At 42.7% G+C, this 12,983-nt stretch overlaps 1 protein-coding gene across 2 annotated transcripts in view; it reads right to left on the bottom strand.

The window, feature by feature from the left end:
• DAPP1 (dual adaptor of phosphotyrosine and 3-phosphoinositides 1) overlaps nt 1–12,983 on the bottom strand; it is a 59,511-nt gene that overhangs the window by 14,408 nt on the left and 32,120 nt on the right. For both annotated transcript variants that reach the window (XM_007463799.1, XM_007463798.1), the window contains exon 4: nt 8,226–8,356. In XM_007463799.1, coding sequence (XP_007463861.1) covers nt 8,226–8,356 — 131 coding nt within the window. The remainder of the gene's footprint in view (nt 1–8,225; nt 8,357–12,983) is intronic.

The following is a 12,983-nucleotide window of genomic DNA, read 5'->3' as shown; positions in this document are numbered from 1 at the left end:
TTCAGCAGGGAGGTCACATGGTAAATCTACTTCTTAGGAGAGATGTCTCTGCTGGCGGGGTAGAGAAAGTACCGCAAAGACAAAAAGGTCACGCATGTTTTCACATAATTTGTAACTGAACATCTTCAAGCATGATGGTTGCTTGTCTAGAACTAGGCCTTGAGATTTCACTTGGGTGTTGTCCTGCTTATCATCGGCACACATCCAGATGTCTTATACCAGAGCATGTAGCCAACGAGGAAGAGGGAAAGAATAGGGGAGCGCTGTGCATGATGAAGGGAAAAGGGTGCTGGAGAAGAATCTTTGCAGGGTCACAGCTCCCAGAACAAACGTAAACGGACTGAGAACAATGAAAGCCCCAGTTACGCTGAAACTGAACAGTGGCTCACACGCTGCAAAGAAATGCAAGTGTCTTCTGTCCATACCCTTCATTCAGTGAAGGAAGAAAAGGCCAGGAAAAAATAACATCCTGAGAGATTATGGCCAAGGTGGAGAATCTTTTTCTTCCATAGAAAGTTGAAATGTAAAAGAAGATTTTTCTATTCTTAATTTAAGAAATTTGTAGAATAACAACAGTTTAGCCAACTGTGTGACCATAAACATCTCTGGCCCATATTCTACCATGGACTTCTTTGGTGAAGTAAGGCCGGGATTTAAGTGCCATTTCCGAAGTCTTTAAAATCCTATCACTGAAGGGAGACCTTCAAGATGGCGAAAAGGTAAGACGTGGAGATCACCTTCCTCCCCCAAAATACATCAGAAATACATCTACACTTGGAACAACTCCTGCAGAGCACCTACTGAGTGCTGGCTGAAGACCTCAGACCTCCCAAAAGGCAAGAAATTCCCCACGTACCTGGGTGGGGCAAAAGAAAAAAGAATAAACAGAGACAAAAGGATAGGGACGGGACCTGTACCAGTGGGAGGGAGCCGTGAAGGAGGAAAGGTTTTCACACACTAGGAAGCCCCTTCGCGGGCAGAGACTGCAGGTGGTAGTGGTGGTGGGAAGCTTCGGAGCCGCGGAGGAAAGCGCAGCCACAGGGTGCGGAGGGCAAAGCGGAGAGATTCCCGCACAGAGGATCGGTGCCGACCAGCGCTCACCAGCCCGAGAGGCTTTGCTCCCCCGCCGGCTCGGGTGGGGCTGGGAGCTGAGGCTCGGGCTTCGGTCGGATCCAGGGGAGAGGACTGGGGTTAGCGGCGTGAACACAGGGGGTTAGTGCACCACAGCCGGCCGGGAGGGAGTCCGGGGAAAAGTCTGGACCTGCTGAAGAGGCAAGAGACTTTTTCTTCCCTCTCTGTTTCCTGGTGCGTGCGAGCCGCGGCTAAAAGCGCGGACCCCAGAGACGGGCATGAGACGCTAAGCCGCTGCTGCTGCCGCCACCAAGAAGCCTGTGTGCGAGCACAGGTCACTCTCCACACCCCCCTTGCGGGGAGCCTGTGCAGCCCGCCACTGCCAGGGTCTCGGGATCCAGGGACAACTCACCCGGGAGAACACACGGCGCGCCTCAGGCCGGTGTAACGTCACGCCAGTCTCTGCCGCCGCAGGCTCGCCCCGCACGCCGTGCCCCTCCCTCCCCGCAGCCTGAGTGAGCCAGAGCCCCCGAATCAGCGGCTCCTTTAACCCCGTCCTGTCTGAGCGGAGAACAGACGCCCTCCGGCGACCTACACGCAGAGGCGGGGCCAAATCGAAAGCTGAGCCCCGGGAGCTGTGCGAACAAAGAAGAGAAAGGGAAATCCCTCCCAGCAGCCTCAGGAGCAGCGGATTAAAGCTCCACAATCAACTTGATGTACCCTGCATCTGTGGAATACCTGAATAGACAACGAATCATCCCAAATTGAGGCTGCGGATTTGGGGAGCAAGGATTTTTTTTTTTTTCCTTTTTTCTCTTTTTGTGAGTGTGTATGTGTATGCTTCTCTGTGTGATTTTGTCTGTATAGCTTTGCTTTTACCATTTGTCCTAGAGTTCTCTGTTTTTTTGTTCTTTTTTTTTTTTTTAAATATAGTTCTTAGCGCTTGTTATCATTGGTGAATTTTTTTTTTGGTTTGGTTGCTCTCTTCTCTCTTTTTTTTTCTTTTTAATAATTATTTTAATAATTGTATTTTTTTTTCTTTCTTTCTCTCGTTTTTTCCCCCCTTTTCTTCTGAGCCATGTGGCTGACAGGGTCTTGGGGCTCCAGCCGGTTGTCAGGCCTGTGCCTCTGAGGTGGGAGAGTGGAGTTCATGACATTGGTCCACCATAGACCTCCCAGGTCCACGTAATATCAAACGACGAAAGCTCTCCCAGAGATCTCCATCTCAATGCCAAGACCCAGCTCCACTCAAAAACCAGCAAGCTACAGTGCTGGACACCCTATGCCAAACAACTAGGAAGACAGGAACACAACCCCACCCATTAACAGAGAGGCTGCCGAAAATCATAAAAACGTCACAGACACCCCAAAACACACCACCGGACACGGACCTGCCAACCAGAAAGACAAGATCCAGCCTCATCCACCAGAACACAGGTACCAATCCCCTCTACCAGGAAGCCTACACAACCAACTGAACCAACCTTAGCCACTGGGGGCAGACACCAAAAACAACAGGAGCTACAAACCTGCAGCCTGTGAAAAGGACACGCCAAACACAGTAACTTAAGCAAAATGAGAAGACAGAGGAACACACAGCAGATGAAGGAGCAAGATAAAAACCCACCAAACCAAACAAATGAAGAGGAAATAGGCAGTCTACCTGAAAAATAATTCAGAGTAATGATAGTAAAGATGATCCAAAATCTTGGAAATAGAATGGAGAAAATACAAAAAACGTTTAACAAGGACCTAGAAGAACTAAAGAGCAAACAAACAATGATAAACAACCCAATAAATGAGATTAAAAATTCTCAAGAAGACTCAATAGCAGAATAACTGAGGCAGAAGAACAGATAAGTGACCTGGAAGATAAAATAGTGGAAATAACTACTGCAGATAAGAATAAAGAAAAAAGAATGAAAAGAATTGAGGACAGTCTCAGAGACCTCTGGGACAGCATGAAATGCACCAACATTCGAATTATAGGGGTCCCAGAAGAAGAAGAGAAAAAGAAAGGGACTGAGAAAATATTTGAAGAGATTATAGTTGAAAAATTCCCTAATATGGGGAAGGAGATAGTCAGTCAAGTCTAGGAAGCACAGAGTCCCATACAGGATAAATCCGTGGAGAAACACGCCAAGATACATATTAGTCAAACTATCAAAAATTAACTATAAAGAAAAAATATTAAAAGCAGCAAGGAAGAAAACAACAAATGACGTACAAGGGCATCCCCATAAGGTTAACAGCTTGATCTTCCAGCAGAAACTCTGCAAGCCAGAAGGGAGTGGCAGGACATATTTAAAGGGATGAAAGGGAAAAACCTACAACCAATATTACTATACCCATCAAGGATTTCATTCATATTCGACAGAGAAATTAAAACCTTTACAGACAAGCAAAAGCTAAGAGAATTCAGCGCCACCAAACTAGCTTTACAACAAATGCTAAAGGAACTTCTCCAGACAGGAAACACAAGAGAAAGAAAGGACCTACAATAACAAACCCAAAACAATTAAGAAAATGGTAGTAGAAACATACATATCAATAATTACCTTAAATGTAAATAGATTAAATGCGCCAACCAAAAGACATACACTGGCTGAATGGATACAAAAACAAGACCTGTATATATGCTATCTACAAGAGACCCACTTCAGGCCAAGGGACACATGCAGACTGAAAGTGAGGGCATGGAAAAAGATATTCCATGCAAATGGAAATCAAAAGAAAGCTGGAGTATCTATTCTCATAAAGTCACACAAAATAGATTTTAAAATAAAGACTATTAGAAGAGACAAAGAAGGACACTACAGGGGATCAATCCAAGAAGAAGATATAACCATTGTAAATATTTATGCACCCAACATTGGAGCACCTCAGTACTTAAGGCTAATGTTAACAGCCATAAGAGGGGAAATCGACAATAACACAATCATAGTAGGGACTTTAACACCCCACTTTCACCAATGGACAGATCATCCAAAATGAAAATAAATAAGGAAACACAATCTTTATATGATACATTAAACAAGATGGACTTAATTGATATTTATAGGACATTCCATCCAAAAAAAACAGAATACACTTTCTTCTCAAGTGCTCATGGATCATTCTCCAGGATACATCATATTTTGGGTCACAAATCAAGCCTTTGTAAATTTAAGAAAATTGAAACCGTATCAAGTATCTTTTCCAACCACAGTGCTATGAGACTAGATATCAGTTACAGGAAAAAATGTGTAAAAATACAACCACATGGAGGCTAAACAGTACACTACTTAATGACCAAGAGATCACTGAAGAAATCAAAGAGGAAATCAAAAACTACCTAGAAACAAATGACAATGAAAACGCAACAACCCAAAACCTATGGGATGCAGCAAGAGCAGTTCTAAGAGGGAAGTTTATAGCAATACAATCCTACCTCAAGAAACAAGAAACATCTCAAATAAACAACGTAACCTTACACCTAAAGCAATTAGAGAAACAAGAACAAAACAAACAAACAACCAAAGTTAGCAGAAGGAAAGAAATCATAAAAATCAGATCAGAAATAAATGAAAAAGAAATGAAGGAAACAACAGCAAAGATCAATAAAACTAAAAGCTGGTTCTTTGAGAAGATAAACAAAACTGATAAACCACTAGCCAGACCCATGAAGAACAAAAGGGAGAAGACTCAAATCAATAGAATCAGAAATGAAAAAGGAGAAGCAACAACTGACACTGCAGAAATACAAAGGATCATGGGAGATTACTACAGGCAACTGTATGCCAATAAAATGGACAACCTGGAAGAAATGGAAAATTCTTAGAAAAGCACAACCTTCCAAGACTGAACCAGAAAGAAATAGCAAATATGAACAAACCAATCACAAGCACTGAAATTGAAACTGTGATTTAAAATCTTCCTACAAACAAAAGCCCAGGACCAGATGGCTTCTCAGGCGAATTTTATCAAACATTTAGAGAAGAGGTAACACCTATCCTTCTCAAACTCTTCCAAAATACAGCAGAGGGAGGAACACTCCCAAACTCAGTCTACGAGGCCACCATCACCCTGATACTAAAACCAGACAAAGATGTCGCAAAGAAAGAAAACTTCAGGCCAATATCACTGATGAACATAGATGCAAAAATCCTCAACAAAATACTAGCAAACAGAATCCAACAGCACATTAAAAGGATCATACACCATGATCAAGTGGGGTTTATTCCAGGAATGCAAGGATTCTTCAGTCTACACAAATCAATCAATGTGATACACCATATTAACAAATTGAAGGACAAAACCATATGATCATCTCGATAGATGCAGAGAAAGCTTTTGACAAAATTCAACACTCATTTATGATAAAAACCCTCCTGAAAGTAGGCATAGAGGGCACTTACCTCAACATAATAAAGGCCATATATGACAAACCCACAACCAACATCTTTCTCAATGGTGAAAAACTGAAACCGTTTCCAGTAAGATCAGGAACAAGACAAGGTTTCCCACTCTCACCACTCTTATTCAACATAGTTTTGGAAGTTTTAGCCACAGCAATCAGAGAAGAAAAAGAAATAAAAGGAATCCAAATCAGAAAAGAAGAAATAAAGCTGTTACTGTTTGCAGATGACATGATACTATATATAGAGAATCCTAAAGATGCTACCAGAAGACTACTAGAGCTAATCAATGAATTCAGTAAAGTAGCAGGATACAAAATGAATGCACAGAAATCTCTTGCATTCCTATGCACTAATGATGAAAAATCTGAAAGAGAAATTAAGGAAACAGTCCCTTTTACCATTGCAACAAAAAGAATAAAATACCTAGGAATAAACCTACCTAAGGAGACAAAAGACCTGTATGCAGAAAACTATGACACTGTTGAAAGAAATTAAAGATGATACAAACAGATGGAGAAACATACCATGTTCTTGGATTGGAAGAATCAACACTGTGGAAATGACTATACTACCCGAAGCAATCCACAGGTTCAATGCAATGCCTATCAAACTACCAATGGCATTTTTCACAGAACTAGAACAAAATATTTCACAATTTGTATGGAAACACAAAAGACCCTGAATAGCCAAAGCAACCTTGAGAAAGAAAAACGGAGCTGCAGGAATCAGGCTCCCTGAAATCAGAGTCTACTACAAAGCTACAGTAATCGAGACAGTATGGTACTGGCACAAAAACAGAAATATAGATCAATGGAACAGGATAGAAAGCCCAGAGATAAACCCATAAGGTGACATATGGTCACCTTATTTTTGATAAAGGAGGCAAGAATATACAATGGAGGAAAGAGAGCCTCTTCAATAAGTGGTGCTGGGAAAACTGGACAGCTACATGTAAAAGAATGAAATTAGAACCCTCCCTAACACCATGCACAAAAATAAAGTCAAAATGGATTAAAGACCTATTGGCTTCCCTGGTGGCGCAGTGGTCGAGAGTCCGCCTGCCGATGCGGGGGACACGGGTTCGTGCCCCAGTCCGGGAAGATCCCACATGCCATGGAGCAGCTGGGCCCGTGAGCCATGGCCACTGAGCCTGTGCGTCCAGAGACTGTGCTCCGCAACAGGAGAGGCTACAACAGTGAGAGGCCCATGTACCGCAAAATAAATAAATAAATAAATAAATGGATTAAAGACCTAAATGTAAGGCCAGACAGTATAAAACTCTTAGAGGAAAACATAGGAAGAACACTCTGTGACATAAGTCACAGCAAGATATGACATAAATCACAGCAACATCCTTTTTGACCCACCTCCAGTGAAAAAAAATTAACAAATGGGACCTAATGAAACTTAAAAACTTTTGCACAACAAAGGAAACCATAAACAAGACCAAAAGACAACCCTCAGAATGGGAGAAAATATTTGCAAATTAAGCAACTGACAAAGGACTAATCTCCAAAATTTACAAGCAGCTCATGCAGTTCAGTATCAAAAAATAAACAACCCAACCCCAAAATGGGCAGAAGACCTAAATAGACATTTCTCCAAAGAAGATGTACAGATTGCCAAGAAACACATGAAAGGATGCTCAGCATCAGTAATCATTAGAGAAATGCAAATCAAAACTACAATGAGATATCATCTCACACCAGTCAGAATGGCCATCATCAAAAAATCTACAAACAATAAATTCTGGAGAGGGTGTGGAGAAAAGGTAACCCTCTTGCATTGTTGGTGGGAATGTAAATTGATACAGCCACTATGGAGAACAGTATGGAGGTTCCTTAGAAAACTAAAAATAGAACTACCATACGACCCAGCAATCGCACTACTGGGCATATACCCTGAGAAAACCATAATTCAAAAAGAGTCATGTACCACTATGTTCATTGCAGCTCTATGTACATTAGCCAGGACATGGAAGCTACCTAAGTGTCCATTGACAGATGAATGGATAAAGAAGATGTGGCACATATATACAATGGAATATTACTCAGCCATAAAAAGAAACAAAACTGAGTTATTTGTAGTGAGGTGGATGGACCTAGAGTCTGTCATACAGAGTGAAGTAAGTCAGAAAGAGAAAAACAAATAACGTATGCTAACACATATATATGGAGTCCCCTGCTCCAAAAAAAGTGGTTATGAAAACATAGGGGCAGGACAGGAATAAAGACACAGACATAGAGAATGGTCTTGAGGGCACAGGGAGGTTGAAGGGTAAGCTGGGACAAAGTGAGAGAGTGGCATGGACTTATATATACACTACCAAATGTAAAACAGCTAGCTAGTGGGAAGCAGCTGCATAACACAGGGAGATCAGTTCGGTGCCTTGTGACCACCTAGAGGGGTGGGATAGGGAGGGTGGGAGGGAGACGCAAGAGGGAGGAGATATGGGGATATATGTATACGTATAGCTGATTCACTTTGTTATAAAGCAGAAACTAACACACCATTGTAAAGCAATTATACCCCAATAAAGATGTTAAAAAAAAAAATCCTGTCACTATTGCATTGTAATTTTTTACAATTTACCCTGGACCGGATGAACTGAGTCATAGGCTTCAAAACTTATGTTCCTTTCCAGCTTTTATATCCCAAGTTAGAACTTTTATGTGAACAAATGTATTTTTAAAAGTGTGTAACTGTTACCGCTTTTAGACAGTGAGCCCTGTGGGTAGATTGACGGCCACTTACAGAAGGGGCAGTGGGCACGAGGTCGTTTTCTGTTCTTCCCGTCTTCATTGCTGTGTGAACCCGGACGGATTCATAAATGGATGGTTCTTCCACTTTTCTTGGATAGGGATGTTTCAGGACAATCAGAGTGCCTGAATGAAGACAAAAAAACCATAAGTAGGATCCCCAGAAATAAGGTCCAAATGCTAACAACTGGATAACTGTGGCTGAATTGTAAAGTCTCTTGTTTTTTCATGGATTCACTTACTCATTTTCTCAACATGTATCGAGTGCGAACTACATGCCAGGCACTTAAGCCAGTCGCTGGAGATACAAAGCGGGATGAGACAATATCTGGCCTCCTCGTGCTGGGACAGAGCTAGCAATGAACATAGTCATTTAACTGAACGGGGTGATGAGACCAACGTCGGCCACGTGAACCAAGCATGCTGGGAGCCTATGTGGTAACAATGCTTTTCAGGTGAGATGTCACTGGTGGCAGGTAGAAGTACCACAGAGACAAAAAGGTCATGCATAAGAAGAGCCTTTCTATGGAATGCTTCAGAAACTCTTTCCTAGGGGAGGCAACGCCGTTCTAGACCTTAAAGCTGTAACTGGAGGTTTTCCAGGTGGGCTTTACCAAAGCCATGCAAACAAAACTAATCAAATACTCTGGGTATAGGAGGATTTCTTCCATTGCCCTACTTCTCACTGGTTTCAGAACAACTTGCAACAAATCAGTGGACCTGAAAAATATGAGCTCATAGCATTTTCCGTAGTATCTCCTACCACCCAATAAACAGCTGGAGGAAATGAAATCTTTGCTTTTCTTTAGTGAACATGAAGTAAGTAGGCTGAGGCTCCTGTGTGATTACCTTCACTTCCAACTGGAGGAGGGGTGTCCCGGCAGAAAAAGGGTCCCCTCAGGGGCCAGGGGACTTGGGCGAGTCATTCAGAGGGCTGAGCGCTTTCAGCTCAACATTGACATTTCCCCCTTCTGCATCCTTCCCTTTCCCCAGTCAGTCAGTCAGTCAGAAACTAGAAACTGACTACAAAAAGACTAAGTTAAGAGTTTTCTCCCGTCTGCTATGGCTTCTTGCTTTTTAAATTTCACTCAGGTCTTTTATACGGCAGGCCCAGGATTGTACCAGACACTGGGGGAGATGCAAAGAATTCAGTAATTCATTCAACAAATATTTACTGAGCTCTACTAAGTGCCAGGCACTTGTCTAGGCCCTGGAGATACAGCAACGGACAAAGGAGATGTAGCGTCTGCTCTCATGGCAGGGGAGACAGAAAAAAATTTGAAAAAAAGAATATGTCAAGTGAGAGAATCGTTATGAAAACCCTAACAGAGCAATGTAAAGGAACAGAGAGCGAAAAGAGAGGGTTTGGGGAGGGTGGTATTTGTATCAGATCAGGGAAGCCTTCTTTGACAGGGTGACAGAAAGCTCATAGAAAGTATAGACCTTGAACTGCAGTAAGAAAGAGACAAGGAGGAAAGGAAAATACCTCCTCTGCAGTTAAGAAGCCCTTAATAATAACGATAAACCTACAAACAAAGCAAAACCTTTCTATGAGGCTTGAGTACATACAATGTACTGACTGCAAAACCAGAGCCATGCCTTCTGATATCTCTCTGTACCCAGTTCACCTCAGGAACCCTGGGAACACAGTGAAAAATGGCTCTTGCAGTTATGAGAAGTTCCAGTACTGTTCATGCACATTGTCTGTACTCCCTTTTGTCGATGTGATTCTTTCATGAGAACAGATCCAGTCATATCAGGACAAGGGGCCAGTTACAGGTTTACAGTCATAATGAAAGCAGCAACACCTAAATCAAGAGCAGCCGTTATGCAGGCTCAGGGGCATTGTGGATGCACCTGTGACACGGCAGATGCTCGGTGAATTTGGGGCTGGCTTCTAAGTGACCTACCCCAGAGAAACACCTCCTGGCAGCCACCTAGGCATCATGGAAGGAGCAACCATGGCCACTCAGCACCTGTTGACTTTGGACATTCTATCACAAGCTTCTGTTTCTTCCTCTGACAAGTGAGCATAATTACGCTTTCTTCATGAAGCTGCTTTAAGCACCAAATAAAGAAGTGTTTGTGAAAGGATTATAACAGTGTTCGATGTTGTTATGCTTTGATATAGAGTATTTTTAAATCCTTGAGTGAAATTCCAATGAGTGCCATCTTTGGGTGTGGATTTTAAAATAAGAAAGATCTAAGTGTAACGATGTGCTAAGAATAAAAATGGCAGTAGTTTAGTAGGCACTGACGACATAGCACTAAGACAAACAGGTGCCTCTTAAACATTTCATCTGACAGTGGAGAAGAGGGGGACGGGAGCTCAGGGCTCAAAGCAGCTCACAAATAAGAAAAAAATGCGAAATCTTGCGCTTCATCTTCAAAGTTGATGCTAAATTATCATCCTTTTCCATATGCTTAATATGAAAATAATATTTAAAATGATGCCCAAGAAAGATGCACCTGGTCAATCCTCTGTCCTTTGGCATAGAACCAAGCATACCCCAGGTATATGCCTACCTATACAGGTTTCCTATTGCAGCTGTAACAAATCGTCACAAGTGTAGTGACTTAAAATAACTCACATTTATTATCCTACAGGTCTGGAGGTCAGAAGTCTGAAATGGGTCTCACTAAAGTGAAAGTGTCAGCAGGGCTGCTTTCCTCTTGGAGGCTCTAGGGGACAGTCCATTCCGTTGCCTTTTCTAGCGTCTGGAGGCTGCCTGCATTCCTTGACTGGTGGCCCCATTCCTCCATCTTTAAAGCCAGCAACAGTGGGTCAAGTTCTTCTGATGCTGCTGTCTCTCCAGTTCTCCCTCTTCTACCTCCATCTTATAAGGACGCTTGTGATTACAGTGGTTGCTCCTGATTATTCAGGATAATCTCCCCATCTCAAAGTCAGCTAATTAGTAGCCTTAATTCTATCAGCAAACTTAATTCCCTCTTGCCATGTAACGTAACATTCACATTTCCGGGGACGGATGTGAATGCTTTTGGGGGGGTCGTTATCCTGCTTACCACGGTATCAGTTTCTGGGAGGTAAGCATAGCCATAGGGGCCCGTTGTGCTGCAGTGTAAGGATCTCTGGGCCAGGGTTGCTTCCTGAGCCTGCAGTGCCGTAATCACTTGGTACTGTAGAGCCATTGCCTTTCCAACATGTGCATTTGCAAGCCCTGTGAGTCCCTTCAGAGCAGGTATGGTGCCAAATTTATTTTTGTATCCCTACCTCCTGATAGAGTTTCTGACATAGGGAAGGCTTGATGAGTGAATGGATGAATGAATGCCACAGTAATTCAGATTTAAGGCAGGGAAGAGGCTGAGATGAACCAGACTCTTCCAGGTCCATGATTACCCTGGTCTGGGGCAAGGACAGGACAGGACAACAACTCCACATTCGGCTCTCCAAATCTCCATTGTGGGGACCCAAAGTCCATTTTGAAACTTCCTCTGAAGTTTAACCAATGAAGAGCTAAGCTAAGGTAAATGCTATTGAGTCAACCAGGAAAGCAGAATTGACCATAGATAGATATTAACTAGTAATACCATGAATGAGGCTAGATTGAACGGTGGAAGGAAGAAAATGACAAACTACTTATAAAATGATAAGTCCAGGACTTCCCTGGTGGTCCAGTGGTTAAGACTCTGCACTTCCAATGCAGGGGACATGGGCTCGATCCCAGGGCGGGGAAGTTTTGCATGCCACATGGCGCAGCCAAAAATAAATAAATAAATGAATAAAATAACTTCCACTGATAAAAATATGGCCTCTTGAGAAACAGGTCTCCTTAGCCAACTATTCTGCCCAAGGAAGGGCCAATATATGGACTTCTTGGCATGGCTGCTAGCCTCACAATGATTTCCCCTTTTGTAGAAATCGTTCCATCCCCTTACACAGAAGTAGACCTCAAAGACCCTGACCCTCCTCCATCCACAAACACCTAACCTGGACACACTCATTGGACCAACCCAGGGATCTGCTTAGTCACTTCTCTGGAAAAATGGTCCACTAACTTCAGTTTCTGAGTTCATGAAGAAGACTTGTTTCCTGCCTTTGACATGAAAGCTGGTTTCAGAAACGCTCAGTGGAGGTACGTTTTTGAGATGATCAGAGCGGGAGGAAGACAGGCATTTCAATGTGCTGAAAGCTACAGAGTTGCCATGATCGCTGGGCTGATTGATTACTTACTGTCTCTCGTGGTTTAGCTTGCCCTTAAATTCTGAGCAGATATATGAATATCCTTCCAAAAAATTCCACTTTTCTCCCTGTATCCTTCTTTTCCTTTTTTTTTTTAAATTCAGCTAGCCAGGGTTACTTTCTGTCATTTGCAGTCAAACGAAACTTACCTAATGTTGCCACCACAGACTCATTATATAAGTTCCACCCAAGGTTCAAGACAGCACGCTGGCTCCATTAAGAGAGAACTCTGGGTTAGTGATATTCAGACAAAATTAACCCCAGGACTTGGTTTGAAGATTCAGATAAAAGGCAACCGGAGACAAGGGCTGGTAGAGGGAGAAGAGACACAGGTCTGCGACCGCAGGTTGGAATGCTTGATGTAAGTTTCACTTCAGTTTCTAAACTACATGAAGGAGGAGACTGCTGTTTCCTGCCTTTGACACGAAACCTGGTATCAGAAATGCTTGGCGGAGGTATATTTTTGAAGTGACAGCAGGATCGAGGCACGTATTTAAATTTGCTTTGGCTGAACTGTAACTTATAGGACACCTACTCAGTGTGTAATATTAT

Source organism: Lipotes vexillifer, unplaced genomic scaffold, assembly GCF_000442215.2.
Source record: "Lipotes vexillifer unplaced genomic scaffold, Lipotes_vexillifer_v1.1 scaffold49, whole genome shotgun sequence".
NCBI lineage: Eukaryota > Metazoa > Chordata > Mammalia > Artiodactyla > Lipotidae > Lipotes > Lipotes vexillifer.
This window is presented reverse-complemented; position numbering and strand designations above follow the sequence as displayed.